This window comes from Stenella coeruleoalba, assembly GCF_951394435.1.
Source record: "Stenella coeruleoalba genome assembly, chromosome: 15".
Classification (NCBI taxonomy): domain Eukaryota; kingdom Metazoa; phylum Chordata; class Mammalia; order Artiodactyla; family Delphinidae; genus Stenella; species Stenella coeruleoalba.
The window spans coordinates 15,240,356-15,257,070 of record NC_137161.1 but is presented as its reverse complement, the minus strand read 5'-3'; the positions used below and the strand labels follow the sequence as shown (position 1 = coordinate 15,257,070).

General features: G+C 41.2%; 1 protein-coding gene and 1 pseudogene across 2 annotated transcripts; both read left to right on the top strand.

Moving 5' to 3' along the window:
* The first annotated feature begins 378 nt into the window (after nt 1-378).
* LOC307198689 (uncharacterized protein) lies at nt 379-2,141 on the top strand. The gene is made up of 3 exons (XM_079945788.1): nt 379-466; nt 1,308-1,631; nt 1,852-2,141. Exons 1-2 carry the CDS (start codon nt 385-387, stop codon nt 1,628-1,630), a joined length of 405 nt encoding a protein of 134 aa, XP_079801914.1. The 5' UTR covers nt 379-384; the 3' UTR covers nt 1,631; nt 1,852-2,141.
* A 6,226-nt stretch (nt 2,142-8,367) lies between these two features.
* Nucleotides 8,368-13,454, top strand: LOC307198027 (transcriptional adapter 2-alpha-like; annotated as a pseudogene). Its single transcript has 2 exons — nt 8,368-8,374; nt 12,289-13,454. The product of its transcript is annotated as a transcriptional adapter 2-alpha-like (transcript).
* The last annotated feature ends 3,261 nt before the right edge of the window (nt 13,455-16,715 follow it).

Genomic DNA, 16,715 nt, shown 5'->3' with positions numbered 1-16,715 from the left:
CCAGACCTACCACTGACTTGTTAAATGACCATGGGTGATTCCTTTCTCTTCTTGGGGCTCCATATTCTTTCTATTCTAAGTATGAAGAATTTGGCTGTAATGGTGCCCAAGGGGAGCCAGCCCTGCTTCTTTGTGAGAAAGTGAGGTAGCTATTGGGGCTATGAGAGATGATGCAGCAGTAACTGCCATTTCTCCCTGTAAATAATCCTTGGGGAAGGGCCCAAGGTGCTTTCCAGGATGGAGGTGGATATTTCCTGGTAGAACTAAGAAAATGCACCCCTTGTCCCTTGTGAAACCACAGACCCACCCTTGGCACCCGGCCAAGCTGGAGCTGCATAAAACTAGGTTTGGCCTCAGCTCTTAGCCATTCACCTTCCTGACAACATGAAGTCCAGAAACTTCTTGATCCTGGTGGTAGTGCTTCTTGTCCTTGGGACGCTGGTGGCAAAGGCAGCTGTCGTAAGAGGTGAATAGGGAAGTGGCCTGGGTGGGGCTGGGTTGGGTTGAGGAGAGGATGTTGGGGGCAGCCTGGGTACTGACAGGGGGTACTTCCAGAGCAGCAGGCAGGGCTAGAGCCCACTCTTCAGCCTGGACAGTAGGTTTCCAGCGTATCCAGAGAAGTAGGAAGTTGCCTACTAGACTCTACATGCTTTCCACCCCAGGACTGAGATATCAGGGCTGTTTGTGGAAGGAGTGTTGTTACATGACCTTGGCCTCAAGTGTTGATACTTGGACAGAACGTTCAATGAAGTGAGGGGTCCCAGGAATCTGGTCGCTGGGTGTGGGGTCTGTCCCCTGCCTATCTGCCCCGTAAGATCACCTGTCATCAGTCCTCTAAGAGAAGGTTAAGAACCAACAGGGCCTCAAAAATCATGTAGTTTGAAGACCCCTATTTTCCAAAGGAGGACATTGAGACCTAGGGAGGGGTGAGGATTTGTCAAGACAGTCTCCAGAGCCAGGATGGAGCTCAGGTCTCCTGGTAAGTGTCTCACGGCTCCTTTCCTTTCCATTAAGTTTCCTCAGAGATGCCAAAGTGACACCTCTGAAAGACACTTCAGTCTGGCATATCCTCGTGAGGACCCTAAGACCCAGAATGGAGGGTGAGGGGAAGAAATGGACACCCGAGGAACCCCGGTCCCAGCCTTCCAAGAGCACAGACCCCAGCTAGCCCTTGAGATAGCTCCCCTATCTCAAGTCACATTTTGAGGGACACTGCAGTGAACAGTGGCTGGACCTGGAGGAAAGACTAGATAGTTAAAGCAGGTACACTGTTCTAAATGTGGGGATATTTCTTTGTTGTCCTAAAGGTCAAGGCACTACGAAAGGCAATGTTCTGATCAAAGGACAAGATCCAGTCGAAGGTCAAGATCCAGTCGAAAGTCAAGATCCAATCGAAGGTCAAGAAGATCCAGTCGAAGGTCAAGATCTAGTCGAAGGTCAAGATCCAGTCGAAGGTCAAGAAGATCCAGTCGGATTCCGACAGTCCACTAAGCCTGGCTCCTGCCCCAGCGTTCTGTTCCAGTGCCCCTTCAAACATCCCACTCACAAATGTGTGACAGATGCTCAATGCTGGGGGCTCAAGAAGTGCTGTGTGGGCTATTGCGGGAATGTCTGTAAGAATCCCCGGTGAGGTGAGAACTGGGTGGAGGAAGAGGTGACCTGTGAAGGCACAGAAAGGCTGAGAGGTGGAGAGTGATCCTAGGTTGGTGGGGGAGAGGACATGGGGAGGTGATGGAGAGACCGAGGGGTCTCGTCCTGAGAGGGATGACAAGTGGACTTGGTCCTGCCTCCCACTGCCTCTGAGTCTTTGACCTGCTGAATCACATCTCTGATTCTCTTTTCTCCTACCAGGTGGAGTCTGTTCTTGCTGCACCGGTGAAGTCCCCAGGGATGCAGATCCTGGTGCCTGTAGCACTACCCTCTCCCGCACTGCCCATTCTTCCTTTCATCCGGGTGCCCAAACCTGGGATGCCTCTCTCATGGACTTTCCAATAAAAGACCACTTTCTACTCCATTTGTTTCTGGCTCCTATGACTTCTGGGCCCCTGGAAGCTCTGGGGAGATGGGTGTGGAGTTGGGACTTCCAGTCCCCAGTGGCGAGTGGAGAGGGACCCACGGCAGATGTTACTGTTGTGTGAAGGAGAGCGGGGGCAGGAACGAAAGGCCCATTCCTAGGGTTCACTGTAGAAATCCAATAATCAACCCAAGAACTGCAGCCTCTATTTCACCAGGAAATGGAAACCTAGACATTTTGCCTTTGGCCTTGGACCGGGGAAATAAAACCTAAAACCTTCCCAATTGACCCCTACTTCTGACCTGGCTATGATCAACCCTGTCAGTGTGACTAGCCAACCCTGGTGGCTAAATCTATAGCTCCCTCCTTCTTTTCCTTTCATGTTTCCCAGGGATCTATGTCCTCCCAAGAAGACATAGAAACACATGCTGGGAAATCCCTGCTCATGAAGCATTTCTCCTATTCATGCCTGAGGGGCCTCCAATAACACATAATTCCTTTGGGTTAAGCGACATCCTCTCCCAGCTTTCTATTTGAAGATGTGAACGAGGACGCAAGACACACTGAGTCCCTGATTCTTTCTTGTGATCGCTGATTAATGTTCTCTGGAGATGTACAAGTTGGGGTAGAGCAGACTCGAGGAGTGAAGACAGCAGAAGGGTGTATGTTGGGCAAACTTGGATGACCTCGTGGCTCTGCTGTTGGCTCACCTGCCCCACTGTCCTTGGACAATGAAGTTCTCAGGGAAGGTCAAAGCCACAGGGGGAGGAGCATTTGGGGTGAAGTGGGCAGAGCACAGGCTTGGGCGTCAGGAGACCCGAGTTCTAGCCCCAGCCTCCTCCCCAGTTGTTGGATGACCTCAGACAAATCTCTGAGCCTCAGTTGTCTACTCATTCTGAGGGGGGTTGAATGAAATCATTCTGGAAATATAATAATGAATGTCAGTTCAGCCCTGACATTATGGCCCCTGAAACACCTCTTCTTTCTGTGTGTGTGTTGGGTTCCTGCTAGAGGGGAGGTGGGGAGCAGAGGCTTTGTTGAGGGTGAGAGAACAGAGAGCCCGCTGCCCCTTGGTCCCTCCCAGGGGCCTACAAGCCAGGGTTTTCCTCTCATTGTCCAGGGGATGGACTGGACTGCACATCTTGGAGCACAGGTGAGAGCAGTGGCTAAACTTCTGGCCTGACAAACACGTAATACACCATTGGTGGTAAGAACAGTTTCTGTGTTTTAGTGTTTTCTCTGTTCCAGATCCTGTACTAAATATGTTATCTGTATTGTCTTATTTATTTTTCATTAGAACTCTCTCAGATGGGTAGTATACACATCTTTAATTTTGTTAAGAGTTTGAAGCCCATGAAAGCTTCACTTAATCACCCAAAGACACACAGTGAGTATGTGATGATAAATCCTATTTAAAAATTAAGCTAAATCCTATTTTTATTTTTAATTTTTTTGGCTGCACCATGTGGTTTATAAGATCTTAGTTCCCCAACCAGGGATTGAACCCCAGCCCACGGCAGTGAAAGCGCTGAGTCCTAACCACTGGACTGCCAGGGAATTCCCATAAATCCTATTTTTATTATAAACTAGCAATAACCAGAAAATGGAATGGAAGAAAATTCCCACTTATAATATCAACACAATTAAACCGCTCAACAAATAAACTTAATGAGAGACAGGCAGAACTTTAAAAAAGAAATGTAAACAAGTGTTCATGTAGCACATAAAAAAGTCTTGAATAAATAATTAACATGCTCCCGAATGTGAAGATTCTGTATGGTGAAGATAGCAGTATTTACCCCTTCGATTTTGTCTCTTTTGCCCCAGCTTTATTTATTTATTATTATTTTAAAATAAATTTATTTATTTTGCGCTGTGTTCGGTCTTCCTTGCTGTGCACAGCCTTCCTGTAGTTGTGGCGAACGGGGGCTACTCTTCGTTGCGGTGCGTGGGCTTCTCATTGTGGTGGCTTCTCTTGTTACAGAGCATGGGCTCTAGGCGTGTGGCCTTCAGTAGTTGCTGTGCGTGGGCTCAGTAGTGGTGGCGTGCAGACTTCAGTAGTTGTGGCTCGCAGGGTCTAGAGCACAGGCTCAGTAGTTGTGGCGCACGGGCTTAGTTGCTCCGTGGCATGTGGGATCTTCCTAGACCAGGGCTTGAACGCGTGTCCCCTGCATTGGCAGCCGGATTCTTAACCACTGCGCCACCAGGGAAGCCCCCCTCCCCCCACCTTTAATGAGATAAAAATTGACATATAACATGAATGTTTGAGGTGTACAATGTGGTGATTTGATACATGTATACCCTGCAAAATGTTTACCACAGTAAGAATAGTTAAATCCTTCACGTCATGTAATTACAATTTTGTTTTTGCTGTTGTTATCATGAAAATATTAAAGCGCTACTTTCATAGCAACTTTCAAGGATAAAATACTTTTGTCCCTGCACACCCTCCCTTGGTGATTTTGGCACCGGATTTACAAAACAATCCAAGCAAGGGGTTAGGGACAAAGAAAAGTCTGTGGGTAGATGTACTTTCCCCCCCACGCTTTTTTTTAACATCTTTATTGGGGTATAATTGCTTTACAATGGTGTGTTAGTTTCTGCTTTATAACAAGGTGAATCAGTTATACATACACATATGTCCCCATATCTCTTCCCTCTTGCAACTCCCTCCCTCCCACCCTCCCTATCCCACTCCTCTAGGTGGTCACAAAGCACCAAGCTGATCTCCCTGTGCTATGCGGCTGCTTCCCACTAGCTATCTATTTTACGTTTGGTAGTGTATATATGTCCATGCCACTCTCTCACTTTGTCCCAGCTTACCCTTCCCCCTCCCCGTATCCTTAAGTCCATTCTCTAGCAGGTCTGCATCTTTATTCCTGTCTTGCCCCTAGGTTCTTCTGACCATTATTTTTCTTTTTTTTTTTTTTTAGATTCCATATATATGTGTTAGCATATGGTATTTGTTTTTCTCTTTCTGACTTACTTCACTCTGTATGACAGTCTCTAGGTCCATCCACCTCACTACAAATAACTCAGTTTCGTTCCTTTTTATGGCTGAGTAATATTCCATTGTATATATGTGCCACATCTTCTTTATCCGTTCATCTGTCGATGGACACTTAGGTGGCTTCCATGTCCTGGCTATTGTAAATAGAGCTGCAATGGACATTTTGGTACATGACTCTTTTTGAATTATGGTTTTCTCAGGGTATATGCCCAGTAGTGGGATTGCTGGGTCTTATGGTAGTTCTATTTGTAGTTTTCTAAGGAACCTCCATACTATTCTCCATAGTGGCTGTATCAATTTACATTCCCACCAACAGTTCAAGATGGTTCCCTTTTCTCCACACCCTGTCCAGCAGTTATTGTTTGTAGATTTTTTGATGATGGTCATTCTGACCGGTGTGAGATGACATATCATTGTAGTTTTGATTTGCATTTATCTAATGATTAATGATGTTAAACATTCTTTCATGTGTTTGTTGGCAATCTGTATATCTTCTTTGGAGAAATGTCTATTTAGGTCTTCTGCCCATTTTTGGATTGGGTTGTTTGTTTTTTTGATATTGAGCTGCATGAGTTGCTTGTATATTTTGGAGATTAATCCTTTGTCAGTTGTTTCATTTGCAAATGTTTTCTCCCATTCTGAGGAATGTCTTTTGGTCTTGTTTATGGTTTCCTTTGCTGTGCAAAAGCTTTTAAGTTTCATAAGGTCCCATTTGTTTATTTTTGTTTTTATTTCCATTTCTCTAGGAGGTGGGTCAAAAAGGATCTTGCTGTGATTTATGTCATGGAGTGTTCTGCCTATGTTTTCCTCTAAGACTTTGATGGTGTCTGGCGTTACATTTAGGTCTTCAATCCATTTTGAGTTTATTTTTGTGTATGGTGTTAGGGAGTATTCTAATTTCATTCTTTTACCTGTAGCTGTCCAGTTTTCCCAGCACCACTTATTGAAGAGACTGTCTTTTCTCCACTGTATATTCTTGCCTCCTTTATCAAAGATAAAGTGACCATATGTGCATGGGTTTATCTCTGGGCTTTCTATCCTGTTCCATTGATCTATATTTCTGTTTTTGTGCCAGTACCATATTGTCTTGATTACTGTAGCTTTGTAGTGTAGTCTGAAGTCAGGGAGTCTGATTCCTCCAGATCCATGTTTTTCCCTCAAGACAATTTGGCTGTTCGGGGTCTTTTGTGTTTCCATACAAATTTTAAGATTTTTTTGTTCTAGTTCTATAAAAAATGCCATTGTTAATTTGATAGGGATTGCATTGAATCTGTAGATTGCCTTTGGTAGTATAGTCATTTTCACAATATTGATTCTTCCAATCCAAGAACATGGTATATCTCTCCATCTGTTTGGATCATCTTAATTTCTTTCATCAGTGTCTTATAGTTTTCTGCATACAGGTCTTTGGTCTCCCTAGGTAGGTTTATTCCTAGGTATTTCATTCTTTTTGTTGCAATGGTAAATGGGAGTGATTCCTTAATTTCTCTTTCAGACTTTTCATCATTAGTGTATAGGAATGCAAGAGATTTCTGTGCATTAATTTTGTATCCTGCTACTTTACCAAATTCATTGATTAGCTCTAGTAGTTTTCTGGTGGCATTTTTAGGATTCTCTATGTATAGTATCATGTCATCTACAAACAGTGACAGTTTTCCTCCTTCTTTTTCAATTTGTATTCCTTCTATTTCTTTTTCTTCTCTGATTGCTGTGGCTAGGACTTCCAAAATTATGTTGAGTAATGGTGGTAAGAGTGGACATCCTTGTCTTGTTCCTGATCTTAGAGGAAATGCTTTCAGTTTTTCACCACTGAGAATGATGTTTGCTGTGGGTTTGTAATATATGGCCTTTATTATTTTGAGGTAGGTTCCCTCTATGCCCACTTTCTGGAGAGTTTTTATCATAAATGGGTGTTGAATTTTGTCAAAAGCTTTTTCTGCATCTATTGAAATGATCATATGGTTTTTCTTCTTCAGTTTGTTAATATGGTGTATCACATTGATTGATTTGCATATATTGAAGTATGCTTGCATCCCTGGGATAAATACCCCTTGATCATGGTGTATGATCCTTTTAATGTGCTGCTGGATTCTGTTTGCTAGTATTTTGTTGAGGATTTTTGCATCTATATTCATCAGTGATATTGATCTGTAATTTTCTTTTTTTGTAGTAACTTTGTCTGGTTTTGGTATCAGGGTGATGGTGGCCTCATAGAATGAGTTTGGGAATGTTCCTTCCTCTGCAATTTTTTGGAAGAGTTTGAGAAGGATGGGTGTTAGCTCTTCTCTAAATTTGCAAATTTTACTTGCATTCACAATGTGAGCTTTTAATATGTAGACTCAAATCTTTTATTTCAGAGATATTTTCCTCAATTATAGTTTTAAATAATTCTTCTATTTTGTTGTTTTGATTTTCTTCTTTGTGGAACTTGATTTATGTGTCTGGTGAATCTCCATTGACTTCTTAATATTTAAGACTCTCTCTGTATTTTTAAGCTACTTCTTCATTTTTATTTCATGTTCTTTGCTTTTCTTATGTTTTCCATTTTCTTCCTTACTTTACTTAGTCCTTATTTATGAAATGTTTTTGTCCTTTTCTTCAATTTCTCTACTGTCTTTCAGATTCCATTTCACATCTCCCTGCTATTTTGCTATCTCTTCTTTGAGTTTCTGTATTTCTGCTTTATGATGGTTCCTCATACCTTTAATTTGCTTTACTAATTTTAAACATTTATTTTAGAATATCAGTTTTTCTCAGCTTTGTGGTGACATTTTACTGGGGATTTTAAAAATCCTGTTTTAAATGCTTTTAAGCTTTGCTACTCATTTCTGTTTTTTAAAAAGGAGTATTTTTGTATGGTCTATGATTTCTAAATTTCTTTCTTATTTTAAAATCAGTAGATTTTCATGGACCAGTTATTGAAAGGAATATCTTACTGGAGTGGGATGGGTTGGAGGTTAGAATAGTTTCCTTAGTTTCTTAGCTCAAGGGCTCCCTCCTCTGTTGCTACAATAACGGACAGTTTTCTTAATACACGTGTGGACTTCTCGATTGTTAAGTACTCATCTGAAATAGGAGGGCTTCCGCCATCAGCCATGGCCACTAAGAGATATTACTCCAACATTTCAAGGTAATAACCTCTCTCAGTACTCCATATTCTTTTTCCCCGATGCATTTTGTTTTATCTTTCTTTTTTTTTTTTTTTATCTCCCAACACTTGTGTCCGACCTTTCTTGTTCTCAGACCCGTTCACTTCAACGCCCACGCAAGGTGGGTGCTTTGCCTTCTGAGAGGTGAATATTTGCTGATGTTTGGAAGTGTAAGTGTGGGAGGGTGCAGGAGTATGGCAGGTACCTGCAGTGTCTTCATCAACAAGCATTTCAACTGATCCCAGAATGCCTTCCTGCAGTGGTTGTAAAGCAAATGCCTATCTTTTCCCAGACTCTTTCACATCCAGGATTTCACGTGTGATTTGGGTTCTTACAGTGAAATGTGCTCGTACAATAGCTGAAGTTCTTTTTCTGCTTGAACTACCTAGAGTGATTTCTTTTGACTGCATCAGAATAACGCATTATTATATTTTTACATTATGACACATAATTTAAGCATCTCTTCTTAACACTTGCATTAATGATTACATGTATATAGGGACTTCCCTGGTGGTCCAGTGGGTAAGACTCGGTGCTCCCAATGCAAGGGACCTGGGTTCGATCCCTGGTCTGGGAAATAGGTCCCACATGCGTGCCACAACTAAGAATCTACATGCCTCAACTAAGAAGCTCACAAGCCGCAGCTATAAGACCCCACATGTCGCAACAAAGACCCCGTGCAGCCAAAATACATAAATAAATTAAATAAATATTTTTAAAAAGTGATTACATGTATATAATCACTTCTTTAGATACAACTCTCAATTAGCCTTTCTCCACTCACATGGTTGCTTAAGTTCTTTATTCTTTATGAATTTTAATTTTCTTTATTTGATATGTTCAGATCACTTTTGCTGTGATGAAATAAAATTCATATTTTCAGGCAGGACAAGAAAAAATTAAACATAAAATTCTCTCTCTGCATTCGTTTGGGTCTCTTCCCTCCCTCCCTGATAAGCAGTGTGCATCTGCATTACACATTAACCAAACCTCCTCAAAGATAAGAGTGTCTGTTTGACCATAAAGATAATTTTTTCCCCTTTCTTTTGACACTAGCAGTGCAACTTCTTAAAAGAATAGCATTCTTTCCCAACTCTGTAGTGGTCATGGACTTGCTGCTCTCTTTGTATGTGCTTACCCGGACTATGTATCGTTGGTGAACTTTGTGTAAAGTATCAGTATGTCATTTTGATGTATGATCCTTTGTCTCGAAAATGTATATGACTGTGCCTTCAACTTCCACCCGGTGGAACAGTTTCTCAGAGCTTCCTGAGAGTCTGTATTCCGGATTATAATTCTCAGTTTGGCTCAAATAAAATTCCCTCTTTTCTTCTTTTTTTTTTTTTTTTTTCCAGTACTTGGGCCTCTCACTGTTGTGGCCTCTTCCGTTGCGGAGCACAGGCTCTGGACGCGCAGGCTCAGCGGCCATGGCTCACGGGCCCAGCCGCTCCGAGGCATGTGGGATCCTCCCAGACCGGGGCACGAACCAGTGTCCCCTGCATCGGCAGGCGGACTCTCAACCACTGCGCCACCAGGGAGCCCCCCTCTTTTCTTCTTAACTTGACTGTTAACTGAAGTTTCGTCGACAGTTGTGACAAGCAAAAAAATTAGAAACTAATACATATAAAGGAAAAACTACTCATACTTGTCCCCTCCCATCATCATCATGTAACCAATGTTCACAGCAGAGTGTATTCCTTCAAACTCTTTTCCTTTTTCATACATAAACATTGTCAGGAGTTCTATATTCGACTGAAATATTATCAAAACACATATATTACTCTCCTACTTTTTTTTTCTGTTGGTAAGATTTCATGGACATTTATACTTATAAATGTAATAGGATCACATCAGACTTGATGAGTTCTTTGGTAAAGCAATATTTATTTATTTATTTGTTTGTTTTTATTTGCCTTCTTCTTCCTTCTATCCTACCTTTTTAACCTGTATCCTCCTATCATCCACTCAGGGAATGTATATTAATATTATGATGTGCAGCCTTCTTAATATAACCAAAGTGATATTTGTTTACTACAGCCAAGTTGAAAACATACTCTCATTATGTGCAATCATCTGTTTTTGGACTCTCTATTCTGTTTCATTTACATATCTATCATTGTTGTAATACCACTTTATCATAATTATTACAGCTTTAAAATAAACCTTGATATTTCCTATATCAAGTCTTATTAAATTATTCTTCAAGAGTATCTTGGCTATCTTGTCTTTTGCACTTTTTGTATGCATTTTGGAATTATATTGCCTTTTTTTTTTTTTTTTTTTTTTTTTGGTTTACTTTTACAAAAACCTTTCTGGGGGTTTGATAGCATTGAGACTAAAAATCAGTTTGAAGAGAATTGGCATCCTTATCATATTCAGTCTTCCAATCCATGAACATGGTATACCTTTCTGATTTGAGGATGTTAAAAAATGTCTCTCACTAAAGTTTTCTAATTTCCTCTGTAGTGGTTCTGCACAAAATTTATTACATTTATCCATAAGCTCTTCATATTTTATATAATTATATATATCAATAAAATTTCATTTACTGATTTGTATTGTTGATGTATAGAGTACCATTGATTTTTGTATAGTTCCTTTGTATGTGTCTGTCATAATAAACTCTCATGGATTCTAACAATTTATCTGTAGATTTGTCTGGAATTTTTTGAACACAGTTGCATCATCTTTGAATAATGACAGTTTTGTTTTTTCTTTCCAATACTTACTTGCACATTTTATTTCTTCTACTTGTCTGATGCTATAGAATAGGTTATCCCGCATAATATTGAACAGAATTGGGAATAGTTCCTGATTTTATAAGGAGAGGTTAAAACCTTTCACATTTGTGTATGATGTTTGCTATGGGGTAGTTTTTATCACTTTAAAAGAATTATTCTTCATTCCTAATTTGCTATTTTTATATTGCAACTGCATCTTGAATTTTATTGCATGCTGCTCTATATCTAAGCTTATATTTTTTCTTTAATCTGTTAGTGTGGTGAATTACATTAATTGAGTTTCTAGCATTAAACTACCTTTGATAGCTAAGATAAATTAAAATTAGTCACAAAAAATTGTCCTTTTTGCATATGACTGCATTCAGGTGGTAGGTGACTTATTTAGGATTTTTGTGTTCATGAATCTATGTTCTATGAGTGAGACTGGCTTAGAATCTTCCTTTTTCATAGTATCCTTGTTGAGAATTTTATTTATTTATTTATTTGTTTATTTTTATTATTATTTTTTGTGGTATGCGGGCCTCTCACTGTTGTGGCCTCTCCTGCTGCGGAGCACAAGCTCCGGACGCGCAGGCCCAGTGGCCATGGCCCACGGGCCCAGCCGCCCCGTGGCATGTGGGATCCTCCGGGACCAGGGCACGAACCCGTGCCCCCTGCATCGGCAGGTGGACTCGCAACCACTGCGCCACCAGGGAAGCCCCAAGAATTTTATTTTTTAACAGCTTTATTGAGCTATAATTGACACAAATTCTTATTAAGTTCTGGTATCAAGATTATGTTTACTTCATAAAACGTGCTGGAAATTGTGTCTTATTTTCTATTTATATCATATTAGAATTAGTTTTTCCTTGATTGCCTTTTCTTATGAAGAAATCTGATCCTAATGCTTCTTTTTGGTCAAATAATTGTTGACTGTTGATTCCATCTCTCGGATAGTTACAATATTATTCAGATTTTCTACTTTTTCTGGTGTCTGTTTCAATTTAGAAAGTTTTTTTTTCTATGATCCCTTTTGTATCGTTTAGATTTTTTTTTTTGGCACATGAATTGAAAGAAAATAATGAACCAATTTCACCAGTTTAAGGATATCATGAAGCAGAAATGCAGAAGTCCAGAGCAGAAGTAACCAAACAACAGGAGGCAATATCTAGATAAGAGGAGGAAAGGGTGCCACCCTGAGCTGTTTTGTGCAGGTCTAAGAATGAGTTAAAATTTTTATTTAGGCGGAGGAGGGGGACGCGGTGAGGGGGGTGGTGGTCAGCTTTGGTGTATGTGTTGGCCAGTTCTGAAATCTCCTTGAAAGATCCCTACATTGAGGAATATCAAAGAAACAGTCTTTGCCAACTGGGAAATGGACCGTTTGAGTTCCTTTAGCATGTTTCACTCGAGGATTTGAGTACAAGAAACATCAAAGTATTCACACTTACGAAATAATGACCTCAGATTTTCCTGTTCTTGACCCCAGCTGGACTGCTCAAGAAGAAATGGCCCTTTTAGAAGCTGTGATGGACTGCGGCTTTGGAAATTGACAGGATGTAGCCAATCAAATGTGCACCAAGACCCCAAGGAGGAGTGAAGCATTTCATCAGCAACCATCTGTTTGCATCTACCCTGCTGAACCTGAAGCAAGCAGAGGAGGCAAAAACTGCTGACACAGCCATTCCATTTCACTCTACAAATGACCCTCCCCGACCTACCTTTGACTCCTTGCTTTCTCGGCACATGGCAGATTTCAATGAGGATTTGACAATTATTCAGAAGAGGACTTGAGAGACATTGATTTTGTTGAAGATGACTCGGACATTTTACATACTCTGAAGATGGCTGTTGTAGATATCTATCATTCTAGGTTAAAGGAGAGACAAAGGAGAAAAAAAATTATAAGAGACCATGGATCAATCAACCTTAGAAAATTTCAGTTAATGGAACGGCGGTATCCCAAGCTAGTCCAAGAGCCTTCAGAAACAATGAGGCGATTTGCAAGGATAGTGGCGCCGGTGGAGCATGACAAGTTCATTGAAAGCCATGCATTGGAATTCGAACTCCGAAGGGAAATCAAGAGGCTCCAGAAATACAGGACAGCAGGCATTACCAATTTTTGTAGTGCCAGAACCTAGGATCACCTCAGAAAGACTCCAGAAGAGGAACGTCTCAAACGCCCTATGCTCCCAGAGGTTCTCCAGTACATCCAGGACCGTAGCGCCTGCCAGCAGTGGCTCCGCCGGCAGGCTGACGTTGATTCTGGCCTGAGTCCTTCCGTACCAATGGCTTCGAATTCAGGTAGACGAAGTGCACCGCCCTTGAACCTCACTGGTCTCCCTGGCACAGAGAAGTTGAATGAAAAAGAAAAGGAGCTCTGTCAGATGGTGAGGTTGTTCCCAGGAGCCTATTTGGAATACAAATCTGCTCTACTGAACGAATGTAACAAGCAAGGAGGCTTGAGACTGGCACAGGCAAGAACACTCATCAAGACAGACGTGAACAAAACATGGGAAATCTATGATTTCCTCATCTGAGAAGGACACATCACTGAAGCCTGAGGCTCTCTGGGCCTAGTGGGCCAAAGGACAGTACGGGCATTCTGGAGTTTGTTTCTGAGCTGAATTCTCCTTGTAAAAAGAGGGGAAGAAACAAAGGAAACCTTAACTTGTATGAATGTCTACGTTCTTCTCCACCCTGCTTTAAAATACTCCTGTTGTTGGTACTGTGCTGCAGAGTTACGTGCTAGATAAGCTATTATTAATTGTGTGCGGGCATTCTTTCCTAACACCTCTTGTAACGAAAACAAGAACCATGGTACCTCACATCACAGTGTTGGTAGAAATAGAACTAAACCAGTCTTTAGTCCCAGGAGTCCAGCTCAGATCCTTGTACTTGCTTGGGAGGTTGGTTTGCTGATTATCTGTTTTGCCTTCAAACATTACAGACAGATTTAAAATAAAGAGGTTACAGAGAGAGAAAGCTTTCTTCTTATGTCTGAGGATTTTTTTTAAGCTGACAACTTATGTTTATGAGCAAAGAGGAGGAAAATCTCCCCATGATGGTCTTGTCCCAAACTGCATCTTCAACTGTAATGTCTGGCTTTGTAACCTGCAGTCTGGCTGTCTAATCTGCAGTAGACTTTTGAGGAGGTGGCACCGGATATAAAACGTCTCTGTTAGTTTTAGAATTAATGGATTAAAATGTTTTGCTACTTAATTTGTGGGTGTGCCAAATATTCTGGTAACTAAAGCACACTTAGGGTGTTGGATGCACACCTCATCATGCTGCACTGTCTCTGCTAACATGTGTGTCCTGGGCTCACCCTGTTCTCACCCTTGGCTTCCCTGGGTGCCAGACCCCTGTGGATGGAGGTGATGCAATTAACCTCAGTGTTGCTTAGATTAAGACCTAAACCCTAATTTCTCAATGGTGAAAGGCTAGCCTACAATAAGGAGTTACTTGTAAAACAAAAGGAAAGCCTTTTCATATATGGAACTCACTAGATATGAGGGTGAGTGACCCCACCATATCTGAAACTTGGTCCTCAAATCTTTCTGCACAATAAGAAGCCAAACTCTGAGTCAGGGTTTTCCCTTTTCTGTTAGAAGCAAAGTTGTATAGAAATACTTCAGAATCCGCACAAATTACCTCCAGTAGCTGACTGATTCTTTAATTCCTTCAACATTCAAAATATCTAATTCACATATTACATGCTTTGTTGGAAGTATCTGCTCAAACTTCTTGACTGATGTAAATATGCATGCAGTTTGCTAATAGATTTCATCTATGGGGTAACAAATGAAATGGAAACTCTTAGGATCTGAGGGAAACAGAATAAAAGACTTCAGTGTTTAAAAAAAATATTTTAGGGCTTCCCTGGTGGCGCAGTGGTTGAGAGTTCACCTGCGGATGCAGGAGACACGGGTTCTTGCCCCGGTCTGGGAAGATGCCACATGCCGCGGAGCTGCTGGGCCCGTGAGCCATGGCCGCTGAGCCTGCGCGTCCGGAGCCTGTGCTCTGCAACGGGAGACGCCACAACAGTGAGGGGCCCGCGTATCGCAAAAAAAAAAAATTATTTATCAACCGTATCACAGACAAAGGACCTTTCTCTATAATAGATAAAGAGTGCTTAGAAATTGAAAAGAAAAAGGTTAATGACTGTATAGGAAAATGAGCAAAAGAAATGAAGTTTTCAGGTAAAGAAATATAAGTGGCTTTTAAAATATGAAGAAATGCTTGAAATAATTCATGATAGAGAAATGCTAACTAAACACTTCAGCAATGTATCACTTCTCACCCATCAGATTGATAAAAATCTCAAAGATTTTGCTCATGTTCAATTTTACTAGCTGATCCAAATTTACTTTCAAATCGGTTGCATGAATATATACTCTCACTAGTAATGTGTGAGGGTTTCTTTTCTCTACAGGTCAACAAGAAAAAGATAGACCACCCAATTAGAAATGAGCAAGATGCTTGAATTAACAGAAAATTAGAAAATCCAAGAAAGTGTTGCCTCTGTGGAGGATGGAGAGGGAAGAAATTGGATAGGAGTAAAGGCTAATAGGGTAATAGGCTGTAGAGTAAATAGTCTCCTTTTTCACCTGGCACGTGAGTACAGGCTTCCATTGTAATGCTTTAATTCTTTAAAGAATATAGGTATGTTCTACACAATTCTTTTGTTTGTATAGCTTACTTTGCAGTGAGCTTTTTAAAATTTTTTTTTAAAGTAGCCTGCAGACTCTAATGTTCTGACATTTGTTTATATCTCCTTAGTGTTTCAGCATTGGTAGGCATGTGGTCCGAGTCCAAAGAGACAAAGGTGAAGATTTAAACAACTGGCTTACTATAAAATAATTAGTTTGCTTCAATCGCTGTCTCACCCAGAGCTCAACTGTCATTTCCACAATTCAGGTTCTGTCCCTGACAACACCCAACTCACCCAACAACACCCAATTCATTTTTATTACTCTGAACTATGGTAGCAATGACAAAATACCTTCTCAGACTAGCTTAGGCAGAAAGCCAATTTATTGGGTCATAACTGAACTAGGGGAAGGGTGTGGGAAGAACTGCTCTCAAGATAAAGGGGAATGAAGGGCTGGTTTGTGCCTTCCGATTCCTCTCTCACCATCATTTCTCTGATTTTCTAAGTGAATTCGTTTCCTTTTTCTTGCACAGTTAACCTACTCCCAGACTGGAACCATAGCTTCTGGAGTTCCCAGGCTCATCTCTACCACCTTTACCAAAAGGAGGGACTTCCCCCTTCCCCTTAGTGTCTATTCAAATAAAGGACATCAGTAGACCTGACACACACACACACACACACACACACACACACACGCACCCTGCTGTGACTGGGGGTCAGGCTTTCATGATCAGCAGTCCCCATTAGATTCCTAAGTTGATGGTACAAAGAAACAAGAGTTCTTCAGAAGAAGCAGCATGCTGTTCTAAGAAGGAGGAAGCCATGTTGGATGTATGCACTGTAGATGTCCACCTTATAGATGATTTATATTTTCTTCCTTTTATTTTATGGGTGTTTTCTCTCTTCTGACTGTGATTTCAAGGGCATCATGCCATTCCAGATGTCAAATTCCACCTTCCCTGTTACTTTCTTGGGGCATTTCAGAGACTACCTGTGAAATGGAAAAGTACACTGATTAGTCATTAGACGTCCAAGGCAAACATGCGTTTGAGAGTTTTTCTTGGGGTTAGGGGAGAATGAAAGAAAAGCCCAGCTTGATGCTGGGAGGGGTAAACTGTTAGGGTAGGTCTGGGTGGGTCTTGCAGGAACAGGGAGTAACTGGGGAACACCT

Coding starts and splice junctions, on each gene's coding strand:
- LOC307198689 (XM_079945788.1), top strand. CDS start 385: ATGAAGTCCAGAAACTTCTTGATCCTGGTGGTAGTGCTTCTTGTCCTT. Junction 467..1,307: donor AAAGGCAGCTGTCGTAAGAG/GTGAATAGGGAA, acceptor GTTGTCCTAAAG/GTCAAGGCACTACGAAAGGC.